Source organism: Amblyomma maculatum, chromosome 11, assembly GCF_055883805.1.
Source record: "Amblyomma maculatum isolate TAMU_Amacu chromosome 11, ASM5588380v1, whole genome shotgun sequence".
In the NCBI taxonomy this organism is placed as follows: domain Eukaryota; kingdom Metazoa; phylum Arthropoda; class Arachnida; order Ixodida; family Ixodidae; genus Amblyomma; species Amblyomma maculatum.
The window spans coordinates 68,650,459-68,667,463 of NC_139354.1; the positions used below are offsets into that span (position 1 = coordinate 68,650,459).

Below are 17,005 nucleotides of genomic sequence, written 5' to 3' on the forward strand. Positions count from 1 at the left end.
TCTTTAGTATTTTTGTGTGCTTGGGACCTAGATTTGTTTCTTGCAAGCAAAGCGCAACAGGTGAGAGTGTGGTTAGGATATCTTTTATGTCGTTTATGTTGGTTAAAAGTCCCCTGCAGTTCCATTGCACTAGGAACACCATCTTATTCTTTTGTGAGTTTAGAAGTAGAGTTATTATTTTTCAGGGCCCGTGATGCGGGCCCTGTCTTTCTTGGATCGTTCCAAGGAGCTTCGCCGTCTGTGTGACGACGAAGGCACATGGCCATCTTGGCTGGATGTGTCCATCACCTCTTCAGAGGAGGCGGACAGTTGTGCCGGAGGCGCGTGTTCATTGTTTTTAGACCCCGCCTCAAGGGCAGAGGTCTTGTGGGCCACCGCCCCTGAGGAACGGGTGGCCTGTTTTTGGGGTGGAGTGGTACTAACCACTTCCACCAGGGGCGCAGAAGGCCCTACCTCAAGCTCACTTTGTGTGGCCTGGGCAGGTGTTGAAGGCCGGTGTGGTGCCTCGCCCCGTCGCACCACTTCGGCGAGATTTGGCTTTGCCGTGAACTGGAATGCTGTGCGTTTTGTCTGGAAGTATTTGGTTCGTGCTTCTTTGTAAGTTATATTCTCAGTTGTTTTGATGGTAATGATTTGCTTTTCATCTTTCCAAGTTGGACAAGCTCTTGAGTAAGCGGGGTGCTCCCCGTCACAGTTTGCACAGTGCGGTGCTGCAGCACAGTTGTCTGCATTATGTTCGTTTGATGCACATTTGGCACATGTGGTACGGCAGCGGCAGCTCTGTGATCCATGACCATACCTCTGACATTTGAAACATCTTCTTGGATTTGGTATATATGGCCTGACATTTACTTTTATGTATCCCACTTCAATTGATTCTGGGAGCGTGCTGCTGTTGAAAGTCAAAACAAGATGTTTGGTGGGGATTTCCTTGTCATCCTTTCGGATCTTGATTCTGTAGACACCTATGACATTTTGGTCAGCAAGTCCTTCTGCCATTTCTTCCTCAGTCAGGGACAAAAAGTCACTTTCTGATATAACACCTCGGACAGTATTGAGAGATCGGTGGGGTGTGATGGAGATGGGTATGTCCCCAAGTGCCACAATATTTTTCAGATTAGAGAACTGATGTTTGGTCCTGACTTCAAGCAAGAGGTCACCGTTTGTTAGTTTGGTTACCTTGTAACCGGGGCCTAGGCTTCCTGTGAGACATTTTGATACCGTAAATGGAGAGATTTTTCTAGCTGGGATTTCTGACTGTTCACTATGAACAATGTGGTATTTCAGAAAGGTTTCTTTTTGTTTTTGCACGAACTGGCCTGTTACATTGGTCCGCCCTCTTTTGTTTGGAGGGCGATCATGTGTTGAAGATAGAGAGTCCATGAAAGGGTTTGCTTTTTCGGTAGTTGTGCCAGCCACCCACCACGGAGCCCAACAAGGGGGCGAGACAGGAAACTTGCAACAAGCCCTGCCGACGCCAGCTGTACACCTCTACTATAACCGAATATGGGTAACTCAGGGTAGCTACTCCACACAAGGTTAACCCTCGCCGCCAGGAAAAAAGAAAAAACAAGAAAGGAGGAGGAGACAGGACAGTGCCAAGAAAAGAGATAGGAAAGTGAAAGATAAGGGGGAGGACAGGAAAAGGCGACTGCCGATTTCCCCCGGGTGGGTCAGCCCGGAGGTGCCGTCTGTGGGAGGCGTGGGCCAAAGTGGTGTGTTGCCTCCGCCGAGGGGCCTTAAGGGTCCAAACACTCGGCATCGGCTCAACCACCAGGATCCCCTTTTCCCCAGACACGGCAATGCCACGCACGGCTAAGCGTGGGTGCTGGGGTCCGTGGTGTCGCACAAAACACACAAACACCTGCTTTAACAGGTGCCCCCTGCGGGTCCTCGTTACTCATAAAATCCGGCATTAGCGTTGAGAGCAAAAAATCACAAGCACGGCGCTGACAGGTGGTAGCTGGTGGCTGACATGGCCAAGCTGTGATTCGTCAATGGTTTGTGCAACTTGAGACTACATACCATCAGAAAGTTGAGAGGAGCTGCCAACCCGTGTTGTTCATTTCAGGTGGGAAGGCGGAATAAGAATGAACCTTCCAGTGATCTTAAATGCAGAGTATGTGTATGTGAAGGCCGAGGAACCGCTATTGCATCATGTCCTTAAAGGTAGAGCTCAAGTGTCTCCCTAGCTTTTTTTTTTTTGTTATGTAAACAGTTATTTTTCTTTTTTTTTCGATGTTCCTTGGCTGGTTGCCACTGCAACTATTTCTAAATATTCCTGCTCATATCACTGCAAGCTTTTTAAATGCTCAGCAACATTTGCAAATCCTCACTACTTACTAATTTATTTCAAATATCAAACGCCCATTATATCAATATCACAAAATCCTGGTGTGGTTACCCCTTGATCTCTTCACTAATCAGATATCATGCAGTTTTTTCAGCATCTTCTCACATAAACACAGCGGTGTAATACAGTAAATAGGTTCATAAAGTTGCCTAAACCATCTGTCCAGTGATGTGCAGCCCCATCCACACTTGAGTAGGCCACGACGGTAGTGCCGTGCACTGGTAAGGTGGCATGGGGGCTAGCTGATGTGCTAGACACCTACACACCAAACTGGGGGAAACTGGCCCTATGACGTCACTGCTCCTGTTATACATTCCTCGTTCGCATCCGCATCTACGATGACTCGGTTACGCAAGGAGAACAGCGGGAGTTTGAACTAGCAGTTATACGAGCACTCGGATATTGTTTGCGCAAACAACAGGGAGGCAATAAAGAATTGCGCAGAAAAGCACTACCACTATGGGAAGGAAGACCAAGTGATTGCAATGCAGTATAGTGCTTCTGGCGAACGCATACACCGAAGCGTCGAAGAAGCGTCTAGCGCTGTTATATAATACTTGATGCTGCATGGCTGCGTACATTTAAGGTTTCAAAGATTGATACTCACTCGTCTGGTAATCGAGTCTGAGCTTCTCGTGAACACCTCGGATCACAGCTACAAGTTCCTGCTGACCCTGACGGCCAGTCATGCTCGGCCGAAACAGAGGTCCTAGCCGTAAAGAATGGCGTCGGTGCACTAAAGAAAACCGGCACCAATCAGCCGACGGGTGCCTCAGAAATGTTCCACGTCTGGGCTATCGTGTATAATTTCGGGCTAAAACCCATTAAACTTCCAAAACGACTCAAAAACCAGTTTAAAGCAGTCTCAAGAGCGTCAACAAGGCATATCACGGCACGTTGAGTCGTTGACACAATCGCTATGGTAGCTATGGGTCCGCTAGATTGAAATGGCCGTCCCAAGCCGCATTTTCGTAATTGGTAATCTAAAATAAAAACAAAAGCTTTAATATAAAATTAAATAAAAAGCATTAAAATGTAACACTCAATATTACTTGTTTATTTTTTGACTTATCACTTATATATTGTAGTTAAACATTAAAAGTGGTTGTTTACTTTAATACGAAACTGATCACTATATGCGACAGTTCCTTCAGTCACCGCTATTGGAGCACTGATCGGTGTGTTGAACGGCGGAGGCTGACATTTGCGAGTGGTATGGTAAGTAATTAATATTATTTATCGCATTTACCAGAACGTCCTTTCCCCTCCTTCTTAGCTTTCGCATAGTCTGCTGTTCGCGAACCTGCTATACCAGGCGCACCGCCTTACGGTCGCTCTACGATACATGGCAGAGTCTGCTACTTTTTGAAGTTGGAAGACCTCCCGAGTACCGTCTGGACTGTCCGCAATCGGACCCTATCCGAAAGTCTTCTCCCCTTTACTTCGCTTCGAACCGTTTTCAAAGTATATTCTCGGTTTCTGGTCATTGCTTGTTCCCAGTGTCGTTCGTGCTCTCAGCCTTGCAAGTCTGCTGGTGTAAGTTACGTTTTGAGGGAAGAGTGAAGGCGTCCCGACAGAGCTCCTTCTTAAGAGCTCATGAAAACAAAACGGCCACTTGCGCGTGTCTTGCCCAATTTTGTTGGACACGTGACGATTGCCCCCCCCCTTCCCCCCGCGTTATGTTTTAGCGAAAGGGCCCTGCACCCGAAACTCTTCCCACGCATGTGACTCATGTGCTCGAAGCAAACTTGACGATCGAGTTCATGTTGGTGCATGTCGTCAGCTGCAGCATTGCACACACTCATGCTTGAACAGAACAGCAACGAGGGGCAACCGTTCCATTTTTGCGCCTTCTCCCCTCTCTGAGGAGCTCCTAGTCTTTCCGTTGTCTACTGTAAACCGGGGGGGACCTAATTACATCTAGCGGGCGGGGGGAGGTAGGCGGGCGCGCGAGCCGGCCGCGGACTCTCAACGCGCGTTGGAGGTCCCCCTCCTTCCCTTAATCGTGCGCGGCTGGGCAGCTGTGCTTTTTTTTTTTCGTTTTTGGGAGCGAAGAAAAGAGTCTAAAGTATGTGGGTTAGGCGATGCGGGAGCGCACGCCGCCCGACAGCTTTCACGGCGGACTACTCTGGATCGCCGCACACGTTGGCTTGTTTTTTGTGCGCATTTCTTGAGATGGTCCCACCAGCGCGCACGTGTTGTCACCGTCGTTGCAGAGGTGGCAGCGAAAAAAAAAAAAAAAAAAAAAAAAACGAATGAACTAGGCTGCCGTGGGGATAGGCGTGTCCCTACGATCCCCCACTTTTTGTTTTTCTTTTTCTGCCGAACTTTTCGGTCTGATGTGCGCTGCCAACTACGTGCCGCCGCTACCCACGAGTCGTCGGACGTTGTTTACGCCTAGGAAAGACGTCCCGCTTGCGTCAACAGGGCGCATGCAAGTGCGGCGGAAGCGATCAAGCAGCTCGTGTGGTCGGGTAGCTGTTTAGGTCGATACCCCCCCCCCCCCCCCCCCCCCCCCTCTTCCACCTTTCTTTCTTGAGGGGCCAAGATCAGCTGTACGCTCTTCCAGCGAGCTCCGCAGACAAAGCGTGGGAGGGCATTAGCTTTGGCGGAGTTAACGGAGCAGCACTCATACTGTCCGCACTGTTTACGTTGTATTTGTTTATTTGAATTGGCATACCGTCTGTCCGAAAATATACATTGTACTTCCTCAGTAAAGTTCGCACCTTTCTGCGAGTGCATAGGCATCTCAGGTCAGTTTTCTAGATGTTACCTTACATGAAGTATTAAAAGAGCTTTACACCCTCTTTGAAATCTTGTCTTGACAGCACAAAAAGACAGGACAACCCAGAGAGCCCACAATGCAAGCACTTCCGAGGCATTACCAACTGGTCCTGATCGAACCCGAATCTTTTGGACCTAGCATATAAGCACAGTTTTATACCAGTTCTTGAATCTTGCCTGCTGCTGAACATCTCGCATGCAGATTCAAGGTCTCCATTCTTCTAGGAATGCTTCAGTGAGTGAATTTGTGAAGCTGCTATCTCTTTACTGCAAATAAAGGAAACCTAGGTTCATATTCCTACGTCATAATCAGGAGTGTCATTATCTCCCTGACCTCAAGTCGCTGATTAGTGGAAACGCCAAAATCGTAAGCGGAACTGACATCCCAGGTGACTCGAGAGCAGGAAGATAACGGCACTTCCGGAAACGACACAAGCTCTCATTATGGACCCTCCTCTTGAGTAAATTTGCAGTAGACTTTCAGCATTAGACCTCATTTCACGTGACAGATGCTTTGTAGAATTTGGCATGCTGCCATTTCGAGCAGATAGCGGGCTTTCCCTGAACAATATTCCTGCATGTGAGCTGAGTTATCTCTGGCACTTGAATCCTTTCAATTGAGTATGTGATATGGATTTCAACATCCAAAATAAACATGAGCTATGAGGATTCCATAGCAGAGGCTTCCAGATAAATTTCGATTGCCGGGAGTTTCTTAACATGCATTGACACTGCACAGTATGTGGGTATGTTGTGCTTCGCATTCATCAAAGCATGGCTGCCATGCTTTGATCGAAGCATGCAAGATCGAAGAAGCTGCATTCTCGGGCACAGCAGTCGTCGAGCGCTTCAACCACGGAGCTACGATAAGAGTTGGAAGAACTTCGCAGCACATTGGCAACAATGCTGTCAAGCCTGGTCTTCTAGGTTCTTCTCACGTTGGATGCAAACTTTCAGCTATCAACTAGATATGGACTGAACTGTTATCAGGTGTAGCACAGGGCACGCTTGATGAATAAAAGGGATGTGGAGTAGAAAGTGAAGTTAGCTTGTTTTGCAAAATGTCTCTTAGGAAGCTGAGCTAGTAAAGGTTGTAAAATGAAATGCGGGTATTGCGTCTGCTAGCTGTGTTCACAAGCAGACTGCGATAATGTCGAGACAGATTTTCGGACGCAGGTCTTTGAAACCAGGCTATGCTACCATTCACTTCTTGAATGGCGATCACAAAATCCACTTCATTGTTGAGAAAGTTTGAATTAAAGGCTAGGGAGAAGAAAGATGTTCCCTTTTTAAGTTGAGCGTTGTCAGGAATATTGTATAAGCATTTCTACTAGCCAACAAGTGCCACTGTAGCCACAGAGAGTGAAGTGCTTCATTTTTTTACTAATGCCAAAAAGAGTCACTGAGATCAAAGTTATTCTCAGTTGTCCATTAGTTTCTATCGTTAACTCCAACCTTGTTGAATCGAATAGGCCACACTGAAGTGATTTACATATGTCCCATTCATACCTCAAAGGGGCAACACCAGTGTTTTTTCTGCCTTTACGAATCTTACTGCAGCTTTCATGATGCAATCTCTACAGTCTCCTGATATTTATGCATCCACTTTGTAGCCACATGGTGTTTTGATACAATGCAAAGGATTTTAAAAATTTTTAATTTCTCGGCCTCTGGCCAACCATACTTGTCTGACATCACAGTTTGCTTGATGGTTCATACTTGCTTGGTGTTTGGTGTGTGGCCAAATTTCGAGCTTGGTTTTGGTAATTTCAGACAAAGAACGATCCGAGCTGGCAGTTGTAGTTGCCCGACTGTTTATTCAGTTCAACAAGTAGGTGATAGGTTTTGTGACAGTAACCATGGCGTCTACTTTGGTCCATTGGACTCGTTTGGTCGAAACACAGCTTTAATTTTAGTTTCCTGGTTTGTGAGGCTCTAAAATATCATTGTTAGGTAGAAAGGCTGGGAGGAATGTGGTGGAATTATTAACTCTTAACAGTTTGTAAAACCCCTCTGGAATTTCTCTTTGAAACCAATCGACAAGCAGTGTTTGGACAATGTGTAATGCATCATGAAACCAAAAGCAAAAATATAACATAGCGTCTCGTGAAACCAAGGGTGAAACTCGTGGTGTGATAGCGTAGCTCCAGCCTTTTCTTTGGCTTTTAGCGCTCCAAGCGAGAAATGTTCACGTCTCTCATTTCGAATTTCGTTGGTTAGTAAAGCTTTATTGGAGTGACTTAGGTGGCTAGGTGAGGTGAGGTGAGGAAGGGGCAGGCAAAAGAGCAGAATAGTGATGCCAGGACAGGAATGCTGTTACTCCTTATATACGGCTTGCAGAATGTAACCAGCGAAATGTGGAAATGTGTGTTGAAACTATCGGTGCAAGGAGTAATGTGTGTTGCCACTGTAGGTGGGAGTAGTAATATGTTTTTTTTCTTAATGAGGCTCTATATTAGTGATACATGTTGTGAAGTATGCTGTGGCATGAACTCATGGTTTATCTGTTTGTCTCGCGGTGTGAGTCGACTTGAATTGTGACAGCCCTGTGCGCTGATATTACAGGTCGCTGAAAGCAAGAGCATGTAGGAAAAAGTTGTGGCTGTATGAATCACAAAACCTGCCATAGTGGTTCCACGGTTAGGATGCCCTGTTACTGAGCTGAGAGATCTGGGCATGATACCGGTCGTGGCGGCCCACAACGCAAACCACGAGGCGCCCATGTACTGTGCCATGCCAGCACATGGTAAAGATCCCCAGGAGGTTGAAGTTATCCAGAGCCTTCTACTATAATGCCTTTCATTTGCTTTTGAACAATAATTATTCTGGGTAAGCCTACCAACCAGTAAATTATAAGAAGCGCGCTAATTCCTGACGTGCCGTGTCATGTAAATAAGCAGAGCGAGAAAATTTGTTTTGTGTGTTGCTTTAAAAGGAATCCAAATAGAATGTGGGGCTTTTATAAAAGACTTCCTGGTTGGTATGAACTCTCGAATGAATATTGTTAAATTAGTATTTTTTTTTTAAGTAATTATGTAAATATTCAGTGTTCTAGTATATTTAGTGCTCTATAAATCGCTTTGACTTGTACTGACATGAGCTAGCTCGTAGGCTGCTAATTGGTTTTTAAATGTGGAGTGTATGCACACTCTGCAAGGATGGATTTAAACGGTAGTTCTTTTTGTATTCCTCTACAGTCAGTTCAGTTCAGTCGTGTCCGACTCTTCGTGACCCTATTGACCATGTCACGCCACGCTTTCCGGTCTCTCACTATCTTCCTAACATCACATAACTTCATCTGCAGTGCCTCGAGGATGCCATCTAACCATCGCGTTCGCTGCCTACCCCTTCTGCGGCGACCCTCAACCTTTCCCAACATCAAATCTTTCTCCAGCGACTCCTCTCTTCTCATCAGATGACCAAAGTAGCTGAGCTTTAACTTTAGAATTTGACCCTCCAATGAGCAGTCAGGGTTTATGGTCGACAATATTGACTGATTTGATCTTCTGGCAGTCCAAGGAACTCTCAAGAGTCTTCGCCAGCACCACAATTCAAACGCGTCAATTCTTCGGCGGTCAGCCTTTTTCACAGTCCAACTCTCGCATCCATACATCACACTGGAAAGATCATAGCACGAGTTATACGGATCTTGGTTGGCAGACTAATGTCTCTGCTCTTTACTAGGCGGTCAAGACTAACCATTGCTCTCTTTCCCAGAAGCAGGTGTCTCCTAATTTCATGGCTGCAGTCTCCTTCTGAGGTAATCTTGGAGCCCAAGAAAAGAAAATCTGTCGCAGCTTCCACTTCTTGTCCCTTGATGCTCCAGGACTTGATAGGGCAAGACGCCATGATCTTTGTCTTTTTAATGTTCAGTTTAAGCCCAAACTTCTCACACTCTTCTTGTATGCGCATCAGAAGTCTCTTGAGTTCCACTTCACTTTCTGCCATTAAAGTGGTATCATCTGCATATCTAAGGTTGTTGATACATTTTCCAGCAATCTTCACTCCAGCTGAAGACTCGTCCAGACCGGCTTTCCTCATGATGCACTCTGCATATAGGTTAAATAGGCAGGGCGACAGTATGCAGCCTTGCCTCACTCCTTTCTCAATCGGAAACCAATCAGTAAGACCATGACCAGTTCTGACTGTGGCCTCTTGCCCTTCATACAGGTTCCTGAGGAGACAGATGAGGTGAATTGGAACTCCCATCTCTTGGAGAGCTTGCCACAATCTGCTGTGATCTACGCAGTCAAACGCTTTCGCATAATCAATAAAGCAGAAGTAGATGGGTTTCTGGAACTCTCTTGCTTTTTCCATGATCCAGCGAAGGTTGGCAACTTGGTCTCTAGTTCCTCTGCCCTTGCGAAACCCAGCTTGCACGTCCGGAAGCTCCCGATCCACATACTGCTTCAGCCTACCTTGGAGGATTTTCAACATCACCTTGCTCGCATGCGAAATAAGCGCGATCGTGCGGTAGTTGGAACAATCTTTGGCACTGCCTTTTTTTGGAATGGGGATGTAAACTGACCTCCTCCAATCCTGTGGCCACTGCAGGGTTGTCCAAATCTTCTGACATAATGTATGCAGAATGTTAACAGCGTCATGGTTGAGGTTTTGAAGCAACTCAGCTGGAATGCCATCAATTCCGCTAGCTTTGTTCTTAGCAAGGCTGGCTAAGGCCCATTCAACTTCACTTTTCAGGATGCCCGGCTCGAGATCAGTGATCACGACCGTCTTATGTTGGGTTTGCAGATTCGGGTCCTTCTTGTACAGTTCTTCTGTGTATTCCTGCCACCTCTTCTTTATCTCTGCGGCTTCAGTGAGGTCTTTGCCTTGTTTGTCCTTTATCACGCCCAGCTTAGCACAGAAGCTTCCTTTGATATCTTTGATTGTCTTATACAGAGCTCTTGTGTTCCTTAATTGGCTGTTGTCCTCAACTGCTTGGCACTGTATGTTCAGGAAGGCATTCTTATCTCTCCTTGCTATTTTCTGAAAATCCGCATTGAGAACCTTGTATCTTTCTCTTTCCCCCATAACTTTTGCCATCCTCCTTTCCTCAGCTATTTGCAAAGCCTCTTCAGATAACCATTTTGCTTTCTTGCATTTCTTTTGCTTTGGAACTACCTTAGTAGCAATTTCTTGTATTATATCACGAACATCAGTCCACATCTCTTCGGGCTCTTTGTCTTCTAGATCTAATTTTTGAAATCGATTCCTCACTTCCACAGCATATTGTAATGGAATTTGATCCAGATCATACCTGAAAGGCCTTCTAGTTTTCTGCGTTTTCCTCAATCGAAGCTTAATCTTGGCAACAAGAAGCTGATGATCGGTGCCACAATCGGCCCCAGGCCTTGTTTTTACTGCTTGTATAGCGCTTCTCCATCTCTGCCGGCAAATAATATAATCGATCTGATTCCTGTACAGACCGTCCGGTGAAGTCCATGTGTACAGGCGCCTCTTGTGCTGTTGAAAATGAGTATTCGCTATGGTCAGGTTGTTTTCTTGACAAAACTCTACTAGCCTCTGCCCAGCTTCATTTGGCTCACCAAGACCGAACTTGCCTGTAATTCCGGATATTTCTTCACTCCCTACCTTAGCATTCCAGTCTCCTATGAGAAAAACTACGTCTGATGATGGGGTGCGGTCTAAAAGGCATTGTAGGTCCGCATAAAATCTCTCAACGTCAGCTTCTTCAGCAGTAGTGGTCGGTGCATAGACTTGGATAACTGTTATGTTGAAAGGGTGACCTCGGATCCAAGTGAAATCATTCGGTCGTTTTTGGGGTTGTACCCTAGCACTGCTTTGCCCATTCTGTTTACTATGAGAGCGACCCCATTCCTTCTCTTGGATTCGTGCCCACAATAAAAGACATAATGGTCGCCGGAGTTAAATTCTCCCATTCCGGTCCACTTGAGCTCGCTGATACCCAAGATATCTATGTTCAATCTGTCCATTTCTCGCTTGACGATATCCAGTTTACCTTGCGTCATAGATCTTACATTCCATGTTGCTATGTGATACATCTCCTTGCAACATCGGACTTTCCGGTCGCTTCCCGACACATCCACAACTGAGCGTCCTTTTGGCTTTAGCCCAGCCGCTTCATTCGTCCTGGAGCTACTAGGAATCGCCCTTTGTTCATCCCCAGTAACATGTGGGACGCCTTCCAACCTGGGGGGCTCATCTTCCGGCGCCATATCATTAATGGTATTGTGACTGGCCATAGGGATTTCTTGGCAGGAAATATTGGAGTGGGTTGCCATTACCTTCTCCAGTGAATCACATTTTGTCAGAACTCTCTGCCGTGACCTGTCTATCTTGGGTGGCCCTACACAGCAGAGCTCACGACTTCATCGAGTTTCGCAAGCCCCTCCGCCTCGACAAGGCAGTGATCCATGAAGGGGATTCCTCTACAGTATGTGGTGTCAAAAATCCCTCCTTTAAGCGTTAGGCATAGAGCCTAGTGTGAGGACTGTCTTAACCATTTTTCTTGCCAATATATGACATGACTGAATCCGGTATGTCAGTTTGGGTCAAAGTTATACAGAGTTGTCGTCTGCAAGTTCCTTCCTTTTTTGAGATTGGTGCTGCAGCTACCATTTTGTGAAATACTAGTGCTACTGCGGGGCTCTTATCTCTCTTATCATGGGGTCTTATCATTCCTGTTTACTACATGGGGCAAGCTCTCTTACATATGTGCAATGTATATGTTGTGCGATGCAGTTATTTTGGCTGCTCAAGATAAGGCTCATGCATACTCAGTTCTGAAGTGCTTAGGATTGTTCGCTAATGGCGTATGGCAGTTATCTGGAAACCTGTGCGCCATTCATAAATAAGGCTGTTCCTAAACTGACGCTGTTTGCAAACAGAAATTGGCCTGTATCTATTGATTGACTTTTTGCACCCGAATGACATGACAAAGAGGATAGGGCTTTTATCATTTGTGAAAAAGCAACAAATTAAATTCAGGTACGTCTGCCGCTGTTTCGTTTTTAATGTCGACTGCGTTGGCGTGTGTACATTTTCAGGCACGTGGAACATTCTTTCAGTCTGTTTGGTTCATTTCGAGGAAGGTTAGAAACTGTGAAAAAGACGAGGGCAGCTGACGAAGGAACTGTTTGTTTGATTCCTCTCCTGTTAACCTTTTCCGAAATTCAGCGCCCGATTTGTGGGCCTTGGCTGCAGCTCTCTCTATTTACAAACAGAGATTGCAAAGGCGTTCCGGTCAATATTGTGGGTTCGGATTGAAGGAGAATGTTCCGTGTTGGCATTCAGTTGTCTGAGCATTGAAAGGTTTCATTCCTTGCTGCTGGACGTGGGAAAAACTAGGGAATCAGTCTGCATCGCTTTGTTTGAGAAATTTCTCCTTAAGAAGATATGAGGACTGAAATGTGATGAGAAGGATGTTTATATTCGTAGAGTTTGAAAGAACTTCAGAAACTGATATTGCCTCACTTTGTCCAAATTCGCAGAGCTTTCATGCCCCAGCAGGGAAAAGGGTCCTGAAATGAGGGCTTTGTGATTTGATTGAGGGAATTGGGATTGCGCATGGAACATTGCTGGGATAGACTTTTACCAGTGAAAACAAACTAGCTTTGGTCCAATGAACCAATTACTTTGTGGAAGTGAACTACGGTGTGACCTTGCCTCTAGAATGGGCGCCCAATTAAACTGCGTCAACACCCTGCAGTTTACTTGAAAAATCAGCTTTCATTTCATATTTTTGGTTCTCACTAGCAAGCCAAGTTATATTTGAAATTATAGTACTGCTTGTACTTTTCTTTTTATGCTAACGCGGGGATTTGCTAGGGCATATTAAGTTCAATTGGTCTTGTTTTTTCCCATAAATGAATTTGGACATCTTTTACTAGAGGGCGATCTGTCTGTGTTATTATTTTATGCATGCATGTTTGGCTGGTGAAAGGACGTAAGCCAAGATGTCCAGGGTACCTCAGCATCTTTGCAAAGCTGTTGGGTTTCTTCCTGGTATAAAAAGATAGGGAATTCTTGACATAGTTAAGTAACTAACTTTCTCAGAAAAAAAAAAACAAAACATGCAACTACTAGAACCACTTGAAAAGGCTACTCTGTTGGTACAACCTTTTTCAGTGCAGAATGCCAATTTAAGCTTTGTATGAATTGTTTATCCTGTGTAGCAGTTTATTCTTTTCTGAAAAGGTACTTTATGCCAGGCTATATCTGTATGAGGCAGACCTGCTTACTCCGCCACCTTTAATTCTTGAAAAATTTCGGTGTGTTTAAAAGCTTCAACCTTTGCTTGCCAGGTTTAGAGTTGGTAGCCAAGTTTTGCGGCTTCGTCAGTTACGCCATGTCTCAAGAGCGCCTGGTTGCGAGCGGTTGGCAAGGGTGGCTGTGCGAGTGTCGTTGACCTCGTCCTTTCGCAACTGCACTTCCTGCTTTCATCAGCTGGACGTTGTCTCCTCAAGAGGGCTGCCAGGGCGTCCTGGAATTGCAGGCTTTTCTTTTATCACTCTCTCTTCCCTTCCTACTGGCACCTCCTCGCAACTTGGTGCTCCCACAGAATCCAAATGTCTTCAGAGTGGGGCGCACATTATCTTTACTGCTTGCTGCTAGTATTCTGGGCGGTTGGTTGGGCCACTTAAACGTTCATGTCTTGTAATCTTTTTCTAGTAGTTTTTTTCTTCTTGTATGCTGGACATTGGACTTCCTCATAAACTTTAAAATTTTCTTTCATTCCTCTTTATGCTTTTTGCAGCAGCTCTCAGTGTATGCATATTTGAGTTCTGTTTTCATTATTTTTCGTTCTGACTTTTTTCTGCACCCTTCTCTTGCTGCTTTCCTATCCTAAAGCCCTTTCTCAAGACAGGTACTGTGTCAGCTCTCTCTAAACTTTGGTGAAAATTTGTTCATCAAAGAGCCTCTGTCTCTGCAGTAGACATCCTTGTCGGCTTGAAGCCTGTGTGGAATTAGCAGATTTTTCACTTCGAAGTTATGTGTCAGGCCAGCTGAACAAAACTGCAATCCCCACCGCTGTGGTGCGGCACTTGACCATATTGTCCAAGGATGCGGCATCAAGTCCTGACCACGGTGGCCATTTTTCGATGGAGATGAAACGAAGAGGCGTCCGTGTGCTGTGCGATGTCAGTACATGTTAAAGAACCCCAGGTGGTTGATATATTCAGTCCTCCACCACGGCATTTGTTATAGCCTCAATCACTTTATGACGTTGAACCCCATAACCAAACCAAACCTAAATTTACAGGCACATGAAGGACAAACAAATGCTGGCTTTTCTTGATAGGGCCTTGTGAACACAAAGAGGCCATGCTCACCAAAAACTGGACCTTTTATAAGCTGGAAAATGCCAAGGAATGAAGCACGGATGTTACCATTGCCGGTCAATTTTTAAACAATTTTCCGCAGTTCCAGAGGGCGCCCACGCTGTCATTTACTTGAAACGGTGCCTGCTAATCCTTTTTGGTGAAGACATAAAACGTTTGAATGAACTACGAGGAGGATTTTAAACGCAATTTCATGAGCAGTTAAAGGGGGATGCGGGGCTAAAGGGTCATCCTTTTAAGGGGTATTCACACGAGGAAGGATCCCACCCCTCTCAACCGGGATGCTGTGAAAGCGAGCCGCTTTCGGGTGCAGAAACCGGCTTCCCGGGAGTCCATCGAGGTTGGGTTTTTTTTTTGTCCACTGGCACAAAAGCTTCCTTGTGGGGGCTTACATTAGGGCCCTGTTTTAAAGACAACAGCTCGAAGTACGGTAACAGTACTGTTGAATATTCTCGTGGTAATAGATAACATTTCTTAAGGACACAGTGCAGTGGTGCCTTGCTGCATTTATCGGTGCAGGCAGTTGCAAGTAGTGATTTTTCTATCCCACATTGTTCATGAATAATCAAAACACATGGCCTTACGCCTTTCTTGTTCCATTATCGCTACTATGCATTCACTGTATACTACGGCTGAGACCATCGCTTGATCGAAGCGAACATGGTTAGGATTTTTCTCAAACCATGTGCAAAAAACAGACTTCGCCCGCAAAATAGCCAGACTGGATGTTACCTGCAGACCCTTCTGTGATTGGCTGGTCTTGAAAGCTGCTTCTGGGCGACGAGCGGAATTTTCTGTGAACCCAAAGAACCAGGGCGACGTGGTGAGAGACATTGGTCAGGCAACCCTCGGCTCATTGCGCTTTGTCACCCTGAATTATCGTCACATGAAGGAAAAAGTAGTGAGGAGTAATATAGCCATGTAGCAGACTAGCATTATCTAGAACTGAAGTGCTGTGATATGAATCAAAGTAAACATGCACCTAATGGAGATTGTCCATGTGATAAGTGAAGGCAAGATCACCATCTCACTCAAGAAGGGTGCATACATCCAGTGCCATGGAAAAGCAGATGGATGAACGGGTGTTTGAGAGTGTTACTTTCACCAAAAACCAAACCAACTAAAGATGTTTAACACTTTGCCAAGCTCTGTGCCACTCTCTCATGGCCAGAATTTTGGAGAATGAAAAGACAGTTCTAAAGGCACTATTGTGTCTAATCTTAAGCCGAAGCGTTTCTCCAAATTTTTTTTTTCCTTCAAACACTGAAAATAACAGATCTAACTAGCTTTCTGCCCTTTATTCGTCTTATTTACTTGAGAAGCCCTGCTAGGGCTTTGCATACTTGTGGAAGGTAACACGAGAGTAAAAAAACAATTATGGGAGAAGGAAAATAAATGTGTACTATACAGAAAAAAAAACGGGTTGCAAAGCCACACTGGCCCTTTAACTCTGTCACTTTCAAACGGGTACTCTCGATAATGTCAAGAAATGTCAGCCCAACACACTTGTTACGGTTGCTTTTTTTTTTCCAAAAATGGGACAGAGCTTTCAGGCTTTTTTAGAATGGTGAGAAGAATTTCAACTCCTGGAAATGGGATGGTCGAAACTGTAACCAAAGTTCAGTGATATTTGGTGGCTCGGTTAATGAACAGACGGCATAGTGTTCTTCCTGCTTTTTTTTTTTTATTCCTTTAATTGCCAACTTCCTACTTTCAACTTTTTTTTGTCTCTTCCTCTGTTGGCTTTTTTGCCGACTTTGGTGAATAGGCACGTTTCAGTTTATTTCAGTAGCAGATGGGTCCGAAATCTTAGTGCGTGAGATACGAACAAGATAGTGCTGTGGGAAACGGGAATGAAACGAGCATGCAGCGTGGAAGTGATGGTTTCTGTTGCGTCGAGAGTGGTTTGACGGTTCAGAGGGCGTGGGATTTCACACTGGTTTTGTGACTCGTCTCTCACTTCGGTTGTGTCCTTGCTTTTCCGTGCAGTGGTTGGTGCGCCATGTCCTTTCGGAAGGGACTCAGTCGGAGCAGCAATTACGACAACAGCAGCAGCGACACTGAGGACGCCTCCCCAGAGGACCGCGCGACAACCCGGCGCGACTCGGACAGGTAAGAGCCACTCATTTTAGGAGGAAAGAGGTGGCGCTGATGTACTGGGCCAACGACAATGAAGCTCACTGTTAGTGCCGGCTCTGCTCTCAAGGCTTGAATTCTAGCTTGTGCGAACTGGTTTGATGTTCAGAGAGAGAGAAAACTTTATTGTCGAGAATAGTGTCACTGGGTTTTAGTGGAAGAGCCAAGTGGCCCTAGAAACTACTGCGTTTATCATTACACCTGTTCCTTCAGTGCTGTCACAATACAAATTAAATGTTGATTCATTTGGTGGTGGTCTGGGCTATCCACCCGGTTGCATGCGATTTGTTAGGTTATTTTTGCCACAGTCTGGAGACAACGCACGGCGTAGAAGAGCATCATGTAGAATTGCGCTGAATAATTGTGTCTACTATATTTTCTAGTGTGTAACATTCGTTTTCTTTCT

The 17,005-nt window shown here is 45.5% G+C and overlaps 2 protein-coding genes across 3 annotated transcripts in view; one reads left to right on the plus strand and one right to left on the minus strand.

The window, feature by feature from the left end:
- Positions 1–3,287, minus strand: part of Samtor (S-adenosylmethionine sensor upstream of TORC1) — a 51,500-nt gene extending 48,213 nt beyond the window's left edge. The window contains exon 1 of the mRNA XM_084583971.1: positions 2,961–3,287. Within this exon, the coding sequence (XP_084440097.1) occupies positions 2,961–3,042 (82 nt within the window). The 5' untranslated portion in view covers positions 3,043–3,287. The remainder of the gene's footprint in view (positions 1–2,960) is intronic.
- Positions 3,288–3,495: 208 nt separating this feature from the next.
- The window catches only part of mri (BTB/POZ domain-containing protein mrityu), a 187,098-nt gene continuing 173,588 nt past the window's right edge, over positions 3,496–17,005 (plus strand). The window contains exons 1-2 of one of the 2 annotated variants that reach the window (XM_084584587.1): positions 3,496–3,571; positions 16,453–16,575. In XM_084584587.1, the coding sequence (XP_084440713.1) occupies positions 16,466–16,575 (110 nt within the window). In that variant the 5' untranslated portion in view covers positions 3,496–3,571; positions 16,453–16,465. Of the gene's footprint in view, positions 3,572–5,351; positions 5,373–16,452; positions 16,576–17,005 lie in introns of those variants that run through there. The other variant, XM_084584586.1, reaches the window with a different exon arrangement.